This window comes from Lutjanus erythropterus, chromosome 9, assembly GCF_056507025.1.
Source record: "Lutjanus erythropterus isolate fLutEry1 chromosome 9, fLutEry1.hap2, whole genome shotgun sequence".
NCBI lineage: Eukaryota > Metazoa > Chordata > Actinopteri > Lutjaniformes > Lutjanidae > Lutjanus > Lutjanus erythropterus.
The window spans coordinates 5,282,120-5,301,283 of record NC_139325.1 but is presented as its reverse complement, the minus strand read 5'-3'; the positions used below and the strand labels follow the sequence as shown (position 1 = coordinate 5,301,283).

The window sequence follows — 19,164 nt, the reverse complement described above, 5'->3', positions numbered from 1 at the left end:
AGTTGGATTGTTTTTATCCGGGTGAAAAATACCACATAATTAATAGAAAAATACTGCTCCTGAAGACAGAAAGAAATCTCAGTTATTTAACAGACTTGGAGAACTCCTTACAGTTATCTTCAATCTAATTTTATGCAGTGATTTTAATACAGTTACATCAGAAAATGACAACAGCTGTCCTTTTTGTTTTTGATTGTATTTCTATGCTGAAGATTTATAGGTGTTTCTATAGGCTTTGTGTAGCAGAGTGGTTCTACAAGGAAGTCAGTGCATCATTAGATGGTTTCAGAGAGTTACAAGCTTCTGTAAATGCATCATGAAAACTGTGATCAGTTGTGTTTTATTGTATTTGGTCACAAATAAGATTACAATTGTTAAACTATTCAATATGTACTGTGATCAGTTGTTATATTTTATTTGGTCACAAATCAGATGTTAAAATGGTTAAAATATCAACTGTTCAACTGTTATCAGAGGTATGTGTCTACAGAATGTCCATGTTTGTGTACGACAAATAAACACATTTCAAATATAAAATGTACGATTATTTGGCCCAAAGCATTGCTAAAGTGATTAGTTGAAGCAAATTATTGTTATAGTATGAAGTAATTTAATTCAAAATCACACTTGGATAAATGGGTCATTTTTGACCCATGTGGTGTAGTAATCCAAAATCTATTTTTATTCCTAAAATAATAAACAGACAATGGAAGCATTGACCTTATACTAATCAAAAACAAGATATTAAAATTATAATTGGGACATTTAATAATAAAATAAATTGATTTTAAAAAAATACAGCAAAGAAACACTCACCCAGCCTGAAAACACATAGAAAATGAATGTGGGTCATTTTTGACCCATGTTGCGCATTAGAAGGGGTGTTCATATGTTGTGCATCAAAGGGTTAAAGCTACAAAAGCCTTTTCATCTAAAAGCTTAATGTTTGATTAACCTGCTGTTACAACCTGTAAATACACAAGTTTGATGATTGAAAGCATTTAAGCGAGCGTAAAGCAGGAACAAACTCCAGCGCTTCTTGGATTTATATTCATGCCTCTCCTGTCTGTTTTAATTTTCTCAGTGAATTAACCTCTAATTTTGGTGGTAAAGGAGACTCAGCAGCGAGGCCCGTCTCTGAGGTGTGAGCAGACCTGCCTGCTGCAGATGCTGCTGCACCCTTAATTAGATGCTGCACAAATTAATTAGCTTCATTAAACATGTTTTGCATTTGAACCTTGAGAAACACATGCTGGGGAGGTGAGTCGGTAGAGGGTGGTCACCAAACGTTGGGAAAAAAAAAAAAAAAAAAAAAAAACGTTCCTTTTTTTTGTCCACCACAGAGAGGACTACAGGATGTCTAATCACCACAAGGTCAGCAACACAAACAACCGAACGTCATTTCAAACCAGTCAAATCAAATTCAATTAACTAATAAGCCTGAGCAGCCTCAACATATCAACTTATTCTTACTGCCGAGGCGTCATATGCAGCAGCTTGGACAGTGCCACTATGCTTTAAACTATGATGCTGTAGGTACCCCTCTAGGGTCATATATGGAGGTGCCCCTCTGGCGTTATGTTGTACCTTATATTAATGTGCCATTGAAATCAGTTGGTGCAGTATAGCGAACAAGAAAGTCTGCATTTGAAGGAGGTGGGGTGGATGGATGGGTCAAAGCTAGGACTTTCATCCAGGAGACTGCGGTTTGTGTCCCTTGAAAAAACAGTAGTCACTGCTGGCTTCTTTTTAAGATGTTACATACCGTTACATTACATGCTTGCACACGTAACTTACTTAACATACTTATTTTACCCCAAAGCATGATCTATTCCTAACCCTGCCAAAGTAATTTTTTTCATAAACTTAACTTAGTAGTTTTGGTGCTTTTATTTTGAAAGTCTACCCAGATGTTGCATATTAATCACTGTCAACTTGATGGTGGAGCCCTGTGCATGACAGAGAGGGGCATCTACAGCATAGTTCGAAGCATAGGGCCGCCAACCAAGCTACTGAATGTGACAACTTTGGAGTGACAACTTCGCATGTCCATGGCGAGTAACTTCCCTGTTGATTAAAAGAGAAATAATTTTAGACCATTTGACTATTCTGAAAGTAAGAAAACACTCTGCTTACAATTGATCATGTTAAACATTGTCTGAAAAAAATACTGCATGTATTAAGAGTCATTTGAAGCTGTTAAACACATTCTTCAGTAACCAAATTGCATTTTAAACACTGCTGAAATGTGTGACGCTTTGTACCACGCATTATGAAAACAGCACATTAAACAACATAATGTTAACTCCACTGTTTGGCAGCTAACATCTTAGAGGCACCAGTTTTCTACGTTTCTGAGGAGAGGGTGGTGATGTTTAATCTCCTACATGACTAATCGTGCACATCCCTTGTGGCAACATGTCCACATCTGCATTCTCAAATCTGACCATGACCAATGAGAAAGCTAACACTTCTACTACTACCTGTAGGATGTGGAGCAGCACTGGTTTGGGCAAAAGAATTCATGTTTGAAAACGAAAAAAATATATAGTTGTGTAGAGTTAGGAAGAAGTGAGTGCATCAGATGTCTACTGATGATCTCCAGACATGTTGCATGGAGTTGCTACAGAGGACTCTGCTACAGAGGGTAAATCCACATGGTAGTGGCCCCATGTTGTTTCTGACTGGAGGCCACGGCAGTGGATGCAGTCGTCAGAATATTCTGCAGGAAGTTTGGCTCCCATGACCTTATTCCAAGTAAAATGACATCCCTGTTAGAAGTGAACCACAAAGGCTTTTGAATTGTCCTTAGTTTGCCTTTGGCGACCCAACCAGGACACATTTCCCCAAATGTGCCAATTAATGCAAGGGGCTCAGCATCAGAGATACACCAAGGAGTTCAGGCACCTGAAGGGAGGTCGGAGTGGAAGAGCTGCTCTGTCATTTTGAAAAAAGCCTGTTGAGACATTTATTTCAGGTGCTTCATAAAAACAACTTCAACAAACTATTAAATGAAGTGAAAACAGTCCTACAAAAATGTCCCGTAGAGTGAAAACTATAAAAATGAATGCTTTTCCTGTTTCTTTTCCAGTGCCTTCTTCTCTTTCTGACAAAATCACTCTTCAGGCAGCTTGATAAAATTATTCCTCCATTTGTATGGGCAGGCAAAGTGACAAGAATGAGAAAAAGTGCTCTACAAGCAGCAAGATGGGATGGTGGACTGGGCCTTCCTAATAAAGTAGTTTTACTACTGGGCACCAAATGTACAAAAATACTATTTCACCTACAGCAGCGGCAAACTATTCATCAAACAGTTGCGTTCTCAACTCACTCAAATATGGACACAGTTCCACAAACACTTCAAGATACTCAACCTCAGTCCTGTTGGACCGTTATGCAATAGCCATCTTTTTTTTACCATCTAAACTCGACTCTGCCTACACGCTTCGGAATAACAAAGGTATCATCTCATTCAGAAACCTGTTTTTGGAAGGCACATGGCACATTTGCAGACTTTGAAAGTCTGACCAGCAAATATATCCTGCCTCAAAATAACTTTTTCTGCCATCTCCAGGCTCGCACTTTTGTTAAGGATCATCGCACCACACTCCCTCAGCTGCCCCCTGATGAATCATCAAATAGTTTAGAGAAACCAGAAACCCTGACTGGGCTGACACCGAAGCTATACAGCTACATCCTCAGATCTGACCTACCTGAAATTGCCAAAATTAAACACGAGCGGAAGGCTGAACAGGGAGTCCAGTTTCAAAACCCAAATTACAGGTTAATTATCTCTCCTCTTGTGCTTGTCTCAGTCTTATACAATTAAAAGTGCCTCACAGAATGCACTTCAGCCAAGCCAAACCAGCAAAAATGTTTTCTTGGCACCAGCGTGGCCTGCAATAGATGTGCTTCTACACCCTCTCGTCTTGCACATACTCTCTGGTCATGTTAAAAATTAACAGGATTCTGGAAAAACTTTTTCAAAATTATGTCAGAGGTCCTATGCACAGATATCCATTCATTGCCAATTTGAGTTTACTAAAAAGAAATTGAATGTCATGTCCTTTGCCCGTAGATGCGTCCTCCTACACTGGAAATTGCCTACGCCTACAGCAGAATGCTCTTGGCAGACCAGTCAAATGTTATTCCTTAAACTGGGAAAAATCTAATTCTGTTAGATGGTACAATTTTACATTACATGGCAACCTGCCATGTCATATTTTGAAAAAAGTATCTACAGTTTCTATTGCTTAGAAATGCTCTCTACCACTAACTAACTAAAATTCTGTAGTCACATCATGTTCTTCTTTAATTAGCCTTCCTCTTTAAGATACTGAACATGTTAAAATATGTATGCTACCCATATACTACACATGCTATGAAACACTAATTCATCTTGTAAAAAGCAGACCAACTAAGGGCTGGGATGTAGGGTGGTATTTTATTTTTATTTTTTTACTGTCTTGCTTTGTCTATGTATACCTCTGTTTCTGTCTGAACAAATATAAACTGGACATATTTGTCCTATTGGATGCTGCGTAAATAGGATGTGATGTCCAAATAAAGCAAAGAGCCAGCTGAGATGATTGGGCATCTAACCAGGATACCTCCTGGAAGCCTTCCTGTGGAGTTGTTCCAGGCAAGCCCAACTGGGAGGAGACCCCAGAGGTAGACTCATAACACACTGGAGGATTATCCTTGGTATCGCGTGGATGTCCTCGTGTGAATGCCTTGGGATCCTCCTAGAACAGGACTTGGCTGACGAGAAGGATACTTCTGCTACCTGGTAAGTGGCTTATGTGAATAGATGTATGCCTGGTAATATATTAATACCTGGGCTTGTTCAGTGACACCCATCATAGTTTTCTCATTAATGCTGGTTTTGTAAAATGGCCAGGACTGTCGTACCCACAATGCCTTAGTCATTCTGTTTCAAAAGCGACATGACAGCTGTGAAAAATCAGAGGGAAGTAAGTGAACACATCTTCCAAAACTTTTGCTTTTGCTGAGACTGAGCTGGCTGCAACTACGGAAGAGTTTGACACAGTGGTAAATAAAATAATGCTTACCAGACAAAATAATCTTAACTTAAGGTGCACTTTTATTATTTTTGGGGCTTTTATATGATAGGTGACAGCTGAAGATATGACAAAAAAAGGTGTGGAGAGAGTGGGGATGACATGCAGCAACTGGTCTGCAGGCGGGAGTCGAATCAGTGGCTTCTGCAGAGGGCTGACAGCCTCAGCACACGAGGCGCACTCTCCACCAACTGAGCTACAGGGGCATCCTGCCGTGACAAGTTTTGATCCAAAAGGATCTGAGTGGGAGTCTGCTGGGCCTGTCCAGACATCAACAAGAGTTTTCAAGTAACAAGGATGCAACGCTCCAACTCCCTAAGATCTCTGCCACACCCTAAAGACAGGATGAATGCCCTTCTGGGTGGAAGAGTGATGCGTGACATCACCATGACATCATATATACATATGTATTACTGTAAGGAACAGTAATATGAAGCAAGGACCCTGAACCAGAGACTGAATCAGCTGTTTGTGAACACGATAACAAAACCAGTTGAAGCATCCATAGGAAAGTTTGAGTTGCTGATGAAGACCTTGAGTTGAAATAATTTTCTCAGACATACTGCTTCCAAAGTGTAAAAATATCAGTACAATTTGGGGATGTCAGTTTCAGTTAATTTTCATTTTCTGCACTGGTCAGCTTCTCTGCAAGGTGTTTGCCCAGCACACATCAGGCAGAGGGACCGGCTCTGCGTGGGAAGCACGCTCGACTGCATCTCCCAGTCAGCCGCGATGAACTGACAGGTAGTTGAGATATAGCTTTTGTTTGTGAGACGTGTCCAGCAGGCCCATCCTTCCTCTCCTCAAAATGTTTTTCACTGCAGTCAGTCACAGTAGCAGTCGATGGCATAACGTACTCAGGCTCGAGGTACCGAACAAGCTCTTTGAATCCATCGCCCTCTCCTACACTGATTGGCAGGCTATCCGTCTCAATCATTCGGTACATCAACTGCGTGATGCCCTGGGATTGGCGCGTATCGCAGCATCACACTTTCTCGCTTCAGCTAGCAGCCACGTAGTCTTTGGCTGCGAGTCATATTCAGGCATGGCAGCCGGATGCTTGTTCTTAAAGTGGTACGGCATAGTGCAGGTACTACTACTAAACCATTAGTAGCGTCTTACAATTTCCATTTGACTTTGTTGACTTTCTGAAGGAAACGTTTCCATACCAAGCTTCATTTTTTACCTCCGATGACCAGCTAGCAAAGCAGTTAGCTTTAGTGTTAGTTTGTGTGTGCAAATTAAACAACAGGTCAACACGCACAACAAGTTAAAGAATATTCTCAGTGGTTAAGCGATTAACAGTTACTGTGGATGCCCCTAATTAAACTGTACTTTTATTGGCTTCCTTTTTAGTAACTGAATCACTTCACTTGAGTTTTACTGCATGAAATGAACTGTGGGAAAAACTGTCCGAGGTGACATTTAAACCGAAGAAAAGCTAAAAAATTTCAAGCAGCAAATACAACCAGTGCTTACTGCAAGACCCCTGCAGGGCCCCCAGTGTTGCCAGTGCTGCCAGTGCACATCCATATAATGGGCCAAAGCTTCCTCTTCCATTCATTCTTTACAGACCGATTACCAACACGATGTTGCATATTGGTCAGTGTGTTCCGCCTCTTTTGCTCTCCACTGGACTGCTTATCTACATGAAACCAAACCCCGCTCAAACATGATAGGTCTATACTACATGGACTACAAACGGACTACAAACAGAAACCAGAATGCTTCAGATACCAACATCTCATCCCTTGCCAACAGATTCTGCATTCATTTGCTTCTTATAGAGATTATGACCACACTAACCTTGCACACACATGCTCACACCATTCACATAAATAGAAAATATTAATATTACTGCACTGCAACTAGTATGTGTTATTGCTGAAACAGTCAGTTTCTCTATAAGCACTCAGAGCCTGAGGCAGTAATGTGTTATGTTCTATCCAGCTAATAAGAGGCAGCATAAATTGTGAGGTCAATAGTGAAATAGTGAGGTAAATAGGCAGGAAGTAAGAGTAAGCCAATCAGAGGTGCTTGCTAGAGGATTCAGCAGGTTTGGTGATGGGCAGGGCTGGTAGCCATACAATAAGAAGAGGGTGGGACGGGCAGGTATTTTTTTACCCAATCACTGATGACATGGAAGGGGGCTTCTGAGACTCATGTGTTCCTGATTGGAGAGCCCTGAGTGAGAGAGAGGGGATTCTGTGCAAACGCAAACATGACATTTCAGACAGCAAAAACAAGTACAGTAGAACAGAGAGGTCATTGAAGAAAGCAAACATTTTCAGAGAGAGAAAAGAAAATAACATTTGAATGCACCAACAATGCCAATGGAGACAGAACAGCCTGCGGGGTAAAGGGGAGCAGGGTGCATGTGGGCTCTGTGCTTTGAACTATTTGTTTTTTGAGGCTGACACCAAAAGTTCTAGAACTTTTTTAGACTCAAGGTGCCTAGTCAGTGACAATGTGCCAAATATTCAATGTGTCCTTTACAAAAAAAAAACATGGTTTAAAAAGGAGCTCTCCAACATTTTGGATTTTGGTATGCTGCCAAACCACTTTCAGAGAAGATCCTGGGAAGTGTTTAGAATAATGTAATACAGCTTTTCAACAACTCCACAGTTGTCATACTAACTAGGGTTGGTCGATGGCTGACAGTCCTCTACCATCGTAACATTGGCAGCAGTGTTTCTTTACCAGGCCACTGTTACCGTGTCTCTTTCAATCGTGCTGTTGTTTTCATAGCGTAGCTTCCTCAGTATGGCTGCCAGCTAATTTTGTTTCAAGCTTCAGAAGCTGAACACAATTAAGTTTTGGACTTCTGGTGCAGAGACAAAGACACAGTCTCTTCTGATTGAGGTGGTTACATGAGGCATATTCATTCTGTTTGGGATATTATTTTGATTATAAGTGGAAAATTAGACTCCATGTAAATGCAGCTATTGTAATAACATGCATGAAGTCACTGCACTATGTGTGTGCTTACATAGCAAACAACTGTCACAGAGCTAAGTCAGCAGTTTGTTTTGTTATCTGGTTTCATGTTAATCTAGGCTCCACTCTTAAAAATAAGGTTCCAAAACGGTTCTCCCTGAAGGGGCCCAGGTTCTGCTCTAAACCATTTGCGGGTGAAGAAGTTCTTTGAGGATTGTTGAGATCCTTGAAGAATTCTTTCATCAAGGGTGTTTTTTACTATTATATTAAAGGTTTCTCAGTAAGAACCCTGAGTGGGTTCTAGACAAAACCTTTGGAATATAAAAGGGTTCTTGGTAAAAAACCCCTGTGAGGGTTCTAGATACAACTCATGGAATATAAAAGGGTTCTCAGCAGTACCCCATGGGTGGGTTGTTTTTAGCACCCTTAGAGGATGGAAATGATGGACTGAACTACCAGAGAGGGTTCTGGGTGAAACCATCACCTCATAGAAGGGCTTTCTGTAGAACCTCTCATGGGGGTTCTGGGTGAAACCTTTTACAGATGGTTCTAGGTACAGTTCTTTAAGAACTGCTGAGATCCTTCTAGAACTCTTTTGTGAAGGGTTCTTTTAATCATTATATAAAAAGGTTCTCTGTAGACCTCCTTGGGTCTGTTCTAGATAAAACTCATGGACTATAATAAGGATGTCGCTAGATCCCCTTGAATGTGTTCTCTATGAAACCCTTGTAATATAAAAATATTCTTGGTAGAACCCCCTGACTGAGTTCTTTTTAGCACCCTTAGAAGGTGGAAATGATCTGAATAGAATGCCAGAGAGTGTTCTGACAGGAACCATTAAACTACAGAAGGGTTTTCTGTAGAACCTCTTATAGGGAATTCTGGGTGAAACCTTTCACAGATGGCTCTGGGTATAATCCTTTATGTCGGGTTATAGGTAGAACTCGCTGAAAGGGTTCTAAGTGGAACCTTTATAAAAGGTTCTACCAGGACCCAAAACGGGTTCTCTTATGGGGACAAACTGAGAGTTCAAGTTAGCACATTTATTTGAGAGTGTATAGACTTTATATTGATCTTCTGGTCTTATTTTAGCTAAGACTCAAAGCAGACTGATGTTTCTTCTAAAATGTTGGACTGTTCCTTTTACAAAATAATAACAAGAAAAAAGCCCCATAGTTTAAATCAGAAAACTGGTTTGTCAGGTTAACTCTTAACTCTATAAGATTTTAAAGAAAAATTATGGTGTATTAGAATTTGTTTTTATTTGTGTAGGTCTGACCATTAATTCTATTAGTAATGACAACACTGCATTTAGATTAGATTAGATTTTTCTGATTGCATTATCATCATGTTTTGCAGCCTCAGCAGTGATTGTCTTACGTACAGTGTTACCACAAGAACTGATGGACAGAGCTACAAATAAATCAAACCAAAGTTGTAGGAAAATGAATAGATTTTTTTTTTTGTGAGGTCTGAAAGTTTAAAAGCAAACCCTGCTTCCCTTTAAGAGAAACAACCAAACAGGAGAAAAAAAGGACACAGATGGATTTACAGAAATTTACATCAATAGCAACACCTGCAAACAAAGAGCAGCTGGAGGAAAATGCGACACATTTGAAACTCAAAAGAAAAGCAATGAGATGAGTCATCATCTTGCTCAGTCTGTGCAGGACCAATAACCAGACAGCCTTCCCCACATCTTTCTCTCCTCCGTTTAGCTCTAAGTCTGAAGCATTGATCACAGTCTAAAGCTATATGAGAGACCACATTTTCTTTTGCTCTCTTATCTTATTTTTGATTAATTCAGTCGCTTTTCTTAATCTTTTTCCTTGTCCTCCTCATCCTCCTGGTGTTAAAAATGAAGCGTCATGTTCGACCAATTTGCCAGTCTGATTTCTGAAATGATGGCCAAGGATAAATTGAGGCAGGGAGCCAATAACTGCGCTAGTCCCTCCCCCCTGGCTGAGTCGTGAGGCTGGTTATAGGTCGCTGTGTATAATGGATGTGTGGTATAAGGCATACCCCGCCCTCTCCTTTAGTTTCATATCAGTAATGCCGTCTTTGGACACCAGTTTGTTAAAAACGAGAATCCCAATAACCATGTTAACCTGCCGAAGAGAAGAGGCACAGGATTAAAGCAGAGCAAAGACACTTTCTTCAATTACTTCACAACATGCAGCTCTACTCTGATGATGATGATGATGGATGGTGATGATGATGATGATGATGGCAGCATGCTTGCTCACACGCTAGCTGTACTTACTGTAGGCTGTGCACTGTAAATACTAGACTTCTTAAATGTTAGTGACAAGGCACCAATGAAGCATGAGAGGTAAAAATAGTTGGAAGGATGGATTTCTAACATATAAATACAGTGTGCTAGAAATAAAAAAAAAAAAGAAAAAAGTCATCCATAAAATATGAGCAGTGTGAAATCAAAGGTGGGGGGAGGGGGGTATCCTTGATTGTGGTAATTCCTACAATTTTTTTTTACTGCTCCTAGGATTCACAGTCTATAAAAATCTCTTGTATGAGCCGCTCTGATGCTGCTCAGAGTGGGCCGGGCCTCCGGTTACAGTACATGGGTGCCAAGTGGAGCAGCAGCTCTTTATTAGTGAGGCAGTCTGTGCAAAGAGGACACCCAAAACAAGCTGTTCACATGTAGGTGGGAAGGTAGAGAAGAAGCACCGGGAAGTGAATCGCTGAAAGTGTATCTAATGGGTTTGATTAGTGAAACAGGTACAGAGTGTCCCTGCAGCGTGTGAGCTGCCAGCGGTTTACGTCTGTGATTTACCTCAGACGTAGGTTCAGCATCACAGGCACTGAGGTGACGGTTATTATATGAATTTATTTCTCCATGATTTTTATTGTTAATGCAGTTCTAATTTAAACAGCATCTGTAAGAAGGTGGAACCCTAATTATACTTTATTCATTCTAATAAGAACATCAGATATATAATCTGAATGTAACTGCTGCAGAGTCCATTATCTTCTATGCTGGTACAACTTGGGAGCACATTAGCTTGAACAGTGATTTTAGACGGTGATTAAAATGGACTATAATTATGTTTAATGTGTCCTAATACATGTTTTTTCATCACTATGGTATAAAAGACCAAATGCTGGTTGCCATGGTGGTTGTCTGTGTTGTAAAGCAAAACATACAGGGTCCTATAATTACTTATTATTTTCATATTTGTGCTAAAGTTAGTTACTTTTGATAATGTAATTAGGTAAGCAGATACACAAAAACACAATGTGACACTGAAGAAATGCTTAATAATATAAAATAAGAAAAGAAAAGCTGTGGCAAATAAGGAAAAACAGGAAGCAGGGAAGTAAAAAAGGAAGTAAATGAGGACCGTAGGCAGCAGGGATAAACAAATATGGAGAGGAGGAATAAGCGAGGACAAGTGGAAGTAAAAGAGGAGGTGAGTAAGGCAAAGGAAAAAGCAGGAAGGAAAGGAAGAAGTAAGCAAAGAATAAGGAGGCAGGAAAAAAAAAAGTATGAAAGGAAAGGGGGAGGTAAAAGCAGGAAGGAGGAAGAAAGCCAGGATAGGAAGAAAGCAGGGAAGTAAAAGAGGCAAGGAAGGAATAGAGGAGGTAAATAAGGAAAAGGAAGAGTCAGGGAGGAAGTAAACTAGGAAATGTGGAAGCAGGGAGCAAAAAGTGGTAAAGTAGGAAAAGTGGGGGCAAATAAGGAAAATGAAGAAACAAAGAGGAAGCAAGCAAGAAAAGCAGGAGGCAGAGAAGAAAAGAAAGGAGTAGGGGAGGGGGCGTAAAAAACAGATATCAAAAAGCAGGAAGGAAGAAGCAAGCAAGGATATGAGGAGGTAGGGAGGAAAAATAATTAAAGAAGGAAAAGAGAAGGTAAATAAGGAAAAGGGAAAGGGAAGTAAGGGAAATTAAGAAGTAAGGAAGGAAATTGTGAGGTAAAGGCAGCAGAGGAGAAGCAAGCCATGGCAGGTGGAGGAAGGGGAACAAATAGAGGTAAGAAAGAAAAAAGAGATGGTCAATAAGAAAAAGGAAGAGCCAGGGAGGAAGTAAACAAGGACAGATGGAGGCAGGTAATAAAACAGTAAGGAAGGATAAGAGGGGCAAAAAAGTCGAGAAAACAAACAAGAAAAGGAGGAGAGAGAGAAGAAAAGGTGGAGGTAAATAAGGAAAGATAGAGGCAGTGAAGCAAAAAGAACCAAGGAAGAAAAAGATGAACTAAATAAGGTAAAGAAGGATGAGGAAGTTAATGAGGAAAACGGGAGGACAAGAAGTAAAGGAGAAAGTTGACAAGAAAAGAAAAGACAAGGAGAGAAAGAGCTAGGAATGGAAAAGAGGATATAAACAAGGAGGGGGGAGGAAGAAGCAAAGTAAACGGGGAAAAGGAGGAGACACAGGCTATTAACTTCACTGTTGTCTACTATTCTTAGGCAAACTGTTATATAATTATTTAACGACACAACAACAAACCACTCTATTCTAATTATCTAACAATGATCACTAAAAGAAGTGTTTTTAAAATGCACAAACTCTGTGACCACCACCGTTTAAATGTATTTGTCAAGGACGTATTTGTAGAGAATTTTATTTACAACGACTGCTGACTATGTTTAGTATATGTTCTCATTTTAATATTGTTTTATTTAATCCCCATATTTTTTATTACTATATATTTTACAATTTCTTTTGAATGAAAACACAGTTTGACACGATTTCTACATTATTACTAGGATTGTTATTGTTACTCCTATTATAAATCCCTAGATGGAAAAAAGCAGACTAAATATCCTTTTTTTATTATTATAAATCCCTGTATACAAAAAACAGACTAAATATGGCTTTTTCTATTATAAATCTCTGGATGGAAAAAACAGACTAAATATGCTTTTTTCTGTTAAAGATCACTAGATGCAAAAAGCAGACTAAATATGTTTTGTTTTTTTTAAAGTGACTGTATGAAAACACACAATGGGAGCACCTGCTACGGTCTACTTTTGAAGGAGTGCAGAGGTTTTAAAGGCAAAATCAACACAGGCAGACTAAAGAGGAAAGAGGAAATACCAAGACAACAGCTGCAGCAGGTCCAACAAATGCATAGAGGAGACCTCCTTCCAAAGACAGCCAGCAGCTACAAGAGAGGAGCAGGAAAATACAGACGATAAAGAGAGATATGATTAGGAGAAACGGATATGATGGAGGAACGGGGCAGGGGAGAGGGAGGAGAGATGAAGGGTTGTAAAAGAGGAGGGATGGAATGAGGTGAAAGGTAGAGGAGCGAATGCAAGACAAGAGTGAGGATGGTAAAAGATAGATGAGACAGAGGAAGAGAGAGGTTAATTATGCTGCAGACATAAACCCCCAACCATGTGTAACACCCCTGCATAAATACTTAAAGAGGAGGTATATACAGTAAAACTGAGGATGGATAGGAAAGCATGCTTACTAGCTTGGCGTTCCGTATCCCTTCGCCTTTGTGAATCCCACTGAGATCGCCACCACTAGCGCAGGGAGACCTGGGAGGAGAACGAAACTGGACATTAACGCAAGAGAAATGACAGCGATCAGATGGACGGCATGACGGACAAAGAGACAGGAGGCCCACCCCAGCCGAGACACAGGAAGCGCTTGCGTATGATGCGGTTCCTCAGGCGGCCCGTCACCGCCATGTACGACTGCCACGCCTCCGTCAGAACCCAGCAGAACGAGGACAGGAAGAAGAAATGAAGAAATGCGGCAATCAGGGTGCACAGGACCTGAAACAGCAGGAGAAGACAGGGAGAAGACAGAGAAGACAAGTTCATGAATCAGGCAAACTGCATCACTGTGGTCATACTTGTATCTTATCAAGTTTTTCTGATCTGATCGCAAGCAGACAGCACTAAGCACACAAAATTGTGTCTAGAAAAACAACTCAATGATTTGCATTTAATGCTGAATTCACAACAAACCACGAATGATTAAGAATTTGCTGGAGCTGTTTCACTTCCCTGCTCTGTATGCAAATAAACATGTTTTCAAAAAGCATTGTTTTTAAGTGGTGGCCCACCAGCCGCCAACACACTGGAACAAACGCACACAATGTTTTTTTACACAAAGAAAGAAATAACTTGCCAAACTTAAAGGAAAGCCCAAATAATGAAGAATTTATTGTAGACTACATTTTGCAAAGTTTTTAAAGTTTCTGCTAACGAAAAAACTCACAAAATTCAGCAGATTTTTAAAGAACTCTGGGGACCGGCAACAATAAAGTAGTCTATACTGGTTACTAAGGGCTCCACAGTCTATTACAATATTATCAAAATGGCAAAAAAAATGGCAACAGTGCACTATCCAAATCACAGAACCAGAATCAAATCTGTGGTACTGCAGAGATCCCCTGGCCTAAAAATCTTGTTCTCCAGATGAGAGGAAGCTTGCTTGGTACAGACCCCAACAAATATCACATCATCACAGTTTTGATTGTTTTTTCTCAGTAAAAACTAAGATTGTACTGCAAAATGAGCATTCCCACTAATCGCAATATCAGTCAAAATAATTGCCATATGATTTTTTTACCTCTTGGTTACTGTTTACTGTTTTTCTAAATTTGACATGTTTACCATCAATAAAATGTTGTCTTCTTTCACCAACTTAGTGTAAATGGTGAAATGTTAATATGAAGAGTAAACAGATTCATAGATAAAGCAGTACATTGGTTTTGGGATTAGTCCTTACCTTATTCCGTGTTTGTGTCTGTCCGATGAGAATAAGGGCGTTGGAGGAGATGATGGAGAGGCAGAAATTAATGAGGATGACGGAGCGCTCAGACCGAATGTACCTGCAGGAAAATGACAGAAAAGAAAAACTTTCATCACGGTTTTAACCGGTTCTAGTACAAAGGACCTATATATATCCTCAGCTGTACATGACTTTAGCCATTATTTCTGCACCCTGAGCAGCTGTGTCCATGTTATAAAGGCTTATTACCATTTTTGTAGCCATTTTTCTGTCTCTGTTTTTCATGGATGTAGCTCTGTAACTAACAAGCTATGTGGGAACATGATGTCCTCGTCCTTAAGCTCAGCACACATTGGCTGCATTGCAGATTGTCCTTAAATAATTTGTGTTAATTGATGCCCGCCGAACACCCCAAACATGTCACACGGCTCAAAGTAGCAGTCAAGATGCAGCTGCCAGTATGTGGCGTTCCTCGGAGCAAACGTCTGATGAGTTGACATCTATTAACCCGCAACGACGGCCGTCAAGACGCAGCCAGTGTTTTCAGGCACATTAGAAACCACCAGAGTCAATGAGGACAACATCAGGCTGATCTCAACTGCCTGGAGATGTGAGGGATTCTGAGGTCTGGAACCCAGCAATCAGGCCAAACACTCAGAAATAAGGGCTCCAAAAGGGTTCTTCTTGAAGGGCCGATCCTTTACCCAGAACCCTTCTCTCCTAAAGAACCTTTTTTTGAAGAATGGTTTCTTCAAGGGTTCCATTAAGAACCATTTTCACCTCAAGGACCCTTTTTGTAAAAAAAAAAAAAAAATTCTTCAAGGATTGATGAAATCCTTAACATTATCATTCGGTTATTAGAGGGTTTTCATCATAACCCCGTTGATGAGTTCTGGTTAAAACCACTGCAATATTAAAGGTTTTGTGAAAGGACCCCTTGGATGGGTTCTAAATAAAACCCTTGGAGTATAAAGGAGTTTCTAACAGAACCCCCTGGATGGGTTCCAGATAACAACACTGGAATGTAAAAAGGTTTGTGGTAGAATCCCTGGGAGGGCTCTAGATAAAACGCTTGGACTATAAAAGGGTTTGTGGTAAAACTCCAAGGTTGGATTCTTGTTAGCCCTTAGAACATGGAGAGCTGCTGAAGAGAACCCATAGAAAGAGTTCTGGGTGGATCCGCTGTACCATATTAGGACTCTCCTAGAAACTCTTGTAGGGAGTTCTGGGTGAAACTTTTCATAGATGGTTCAAGGTATAACCCTTTACATTGTGTTCTAGATAGAACTCTTAAGCGGGTGCCCAGTGGAGCTTTTATAAAGGTTATACAGGGAACCAAAAAGCCAAAAACCCTTTATGATTCTATTTAGCACCTTTATTTCTGAGTGCATGAACTGGACCAGCAGCCAAAAGTCAGTGAACTGCATCATTTCTACAAAAGAGAGTTTGAAAGAGGAAGATTTGAATGTCAGTACTTTCTCTGCTGCTCAAGTGTCACCAGCGAAAGTCATATTTCTGCACATCAAATAGTCTGTCCTGTCAGACAGCTCTTAGTCATCATGTAGGAAAATGCTGCTGGTCTCAGCTGGACTCAAGAGCCATTATGCATCCAAGAATTAAGACCCGGTGTCTGTGAATGGAGTGGTGACCCACTGTTGTAGCATTCACAACTTTCATGAACTTTTTTAACCTTTATTGTGGCATAGGCTCTGAACTGCAGAGAAGAGAACAAAGAGGAGTCTCCTGACTCAAGGCTGGTCTCAGGAGGTTAACGGCAGCACACTATGTACTTGACTTCCCATTTCACACACATGAATGCTCCAGTTCCAGTTGAAGGCGGGAAGAGTCACACAGAGGAGCAAGGTTACACATGAAAGGAGGGCTACATGATCTATATGTTTTATACTGAAACCTCTCTTCAGGCACCTGCTAGCAGTGTAATCTCAGCCTTTCACACTTTGGACTGAACCAAGGTTCACCATTTTGTGACAATGAATACTTTGGATGCAGTCAGTTTTGGTTACACTTTGCAATTTTGCAAGCTCACTTAAGAACTCTAGATGACATACCTACATCCTGTCATCATCCCCTATGCTTGCAGCTGGTCAAGTGACTTTCTCTCTCCTTTATCATTTTGGAAAACAACTGAAAAGCATCTGAATTTTGCCAGTGGACTCTTTTTAAGTCGTCAGACCAGATGTCAAATAAAGAGTTCAGGTCCCACTTAGAAGATCTATAGTGCGTGGTTTAAAGTGCATGGTGCAAGGGCATTTAGTACGTGTCCAACTCCATTTTTGATAGTTTAACAGCATATAATCTGGGTACAAAGTAAGATGCAAGGCAAAAAAGGATTGTAATCAGTCTGTTAATAAATCTTAGGTGTGTTTTGAGTGTAACAAGAATTTAACCAAGTAGAGGGTCATCTCTTGTTCCCTTTAAAAACTGGATTTGCCTGCACCTGGCACATTGTTATCTAAATGACAGATTCGGCAAGTACGAGAAGCGACCACTCTTTTTGATTACAATTTGTTTCACCTGTGCCTGAATAGTTCCTTTTCCACTTGGTCCTCCTGTTTCTCTGTTTTAGTGATTATTTTTTTCATGCCATCCCCAGTGTTTCAGACTGCTGTTTCATTTTTGGACTTTAGATTTGTTTCATGGACTTCTGTGTTCCACTTTTGTCCTTGTTGGATTTGTTTGCTTGTTGGATTCATCTTTGGTTCAGACCTGCCAGTCTTGTGCACAACTTTGTTGAACATTTTTTTGTTATTAAAGTTTTTTGAACTGCAGCTCTTCCCTGTCTGCCTTTTTGGGTCCATCATTGTGTTTAGTGTAACAAATTATGACAGCAGGTCAACAATAGATGCTGACCGTTCCTGTCACCATGAGGAGACTTAGGAAATCAATCAATCAAAATTACTGCTGCTGTGCCTTGTGCATAAATACTCACAGTGTTAGATTGTCAGTTTTTATGACCCATGGACCAACTTCTGTAGAAGCAGAGCCTGTTGTGAACCTGCCTACGTAAGCGCATCTTACTATCTGTATGATGCACCGTTTTAATAGCAGGAAATGGCAATTTGAAGACCAACACAAAAATTGGTACAAAGATGGGCGCAAGTACATTTGCTGCACCACGTGGTCGCTGGACATGAAAATGACAACTGTGTCAGTTGGAAACTAGTCATGACAGTTGCACTGCGTTGTGCACTGCTTTGCATCAGCTGTAAGATAAGACCCATGGTCACTTACTCTCCCCGTGAGTGAAAACTGCTCACACTGTTTGTCTGCATTGTTTCCCCTTTTCCAGTTCTGATGGTAGCCTGCCAGAACTTCATGTGACTGGTCTGAAAGTCCAAACTATACAAAAAAATGTTTTCACACTAGAAAGAAATCAAACCATGGTTCAGTTTGATCTGACCTGAGACCAGATCTGACCAGTATTCTGCTGCTTGGACCAGACAGCAGTCCGGGGGAGGTTTGACACCAGTAACTTCACATCAGATCAACTTCAAAGTATGAAAGTCTGGACCTAGTGAGGTAGGCGTGAAAGGACCCTATAACCTAACCCTTAGAAACACTATCCTCTCTTGTGTTTCAGGTTAACTGACAGATCCCTATACAAGTGTACACTGTACAGTATAATATCCACCCAACTGCTGAACTGACTCATCGATTCCACCTTGCATTAATCATAGCCCAAAGCTAAATGATCCCATAACAAGATGCTCTATCTCACCTCCAGACAGACACATAGATGATGATGAGTAGCAACAAAGTCAGTGAAGACACTCCACAGCCCACGATCAGTGTCACAGATGGGAGCTGTGTCTTATCCATGTTCTGTAAAACAAAAGAAAGAGAACACAGAATGTGAAAAGATGCTGTGGTCACATCTCATGATTCATTTGTTTACCTGAAATTTCAAATAGTAAGACACAAGTGTCACAAAGTCCATATCAACAGTATGACAAATAGAAATGCCATAGTGAAAAAGCTCAGTGCAAACAAATTTGGAGAGAAACTTTGGCGGGGTCTTGCAGATCTGTGCAGTGCACCGACTTTGACAGGAGCTGTCAGCACATGAATACAAAAGCAGAGAAGTCCCCTGCTGGCTCGAATTGCTGACAGCTCACCTCCTAACTGGGTCACTCATGGTTCAAATGCAGTGGACAACATTTTCCTTACCATCACTTCAGTCTCTCTAATGCTTTTCAGTCAGCAAAAGTTCTCAGACACAGCAGCTCAAGCTTAAAACAAGGCAACAAGTTCTTTTATATTTAATCAAACTAAATTAATTTTTAATCTCAGAAATGTTTGAAGAAATCTTAATTTCTGCTGATATCTCATAGTCTCCCTGGCACTGACATGGGCTAATTCAAGAAAAAAAAAATCACCAAGTTGATTTGTTCACTTCAACGTTTCACCCAAAATT

General features: G+C 40.4%; 1 protein-coding gene across 7 annotated transcripts in view; it reads right to left on the bottom strand.

Annotated features, from left to right (window-relative positions):
• The window catches only part of adgrb1a (adhesion G protein-coupled receptor B1a), a 237,656-nt gene that overhangs the window by 24,334 nt on the left and 194,158 nt on the right, over window positions 1-19,164 (bottom strand). For 6 of the 7 annotated variants that reach the window (XM_084725975.1, XM_084725981.1, XM_084725978.1 and 3 more), the window contains 6 exons: window positions 18,469-18,572; window positions 14,727-14,829; window positions 13,615-13,765; window positions 13,456-13,525; window positions 13,074-13,140; window positions 10,041-10,126 (listed from right to left, as the gene is read on the bottom strand). In XM_084725975.1, coding sequence (XP_084582101.1) covers window positions 10,041-10,126; window positions 13,074-13,140; window positions 13,456-13,525; window positions 13,615-13,765; window positions 14,727-14,829; window positions 18,469-18,572 — 581 coding nt within the window. Of the gene's footprint in view, window positions 1-7,205; window positions 7,287-10,040; window positions 10,127-13,073; window positions 13,141-13,455; window positions 13,526-13,614; window positions 13,766-14,726; window positions 14,830-18,468; window positions 18,573-19,164 lie in introns of all 7 variants that reach the window. The other variant, XM_084725977.1, reaches the window with a different exon arrangement.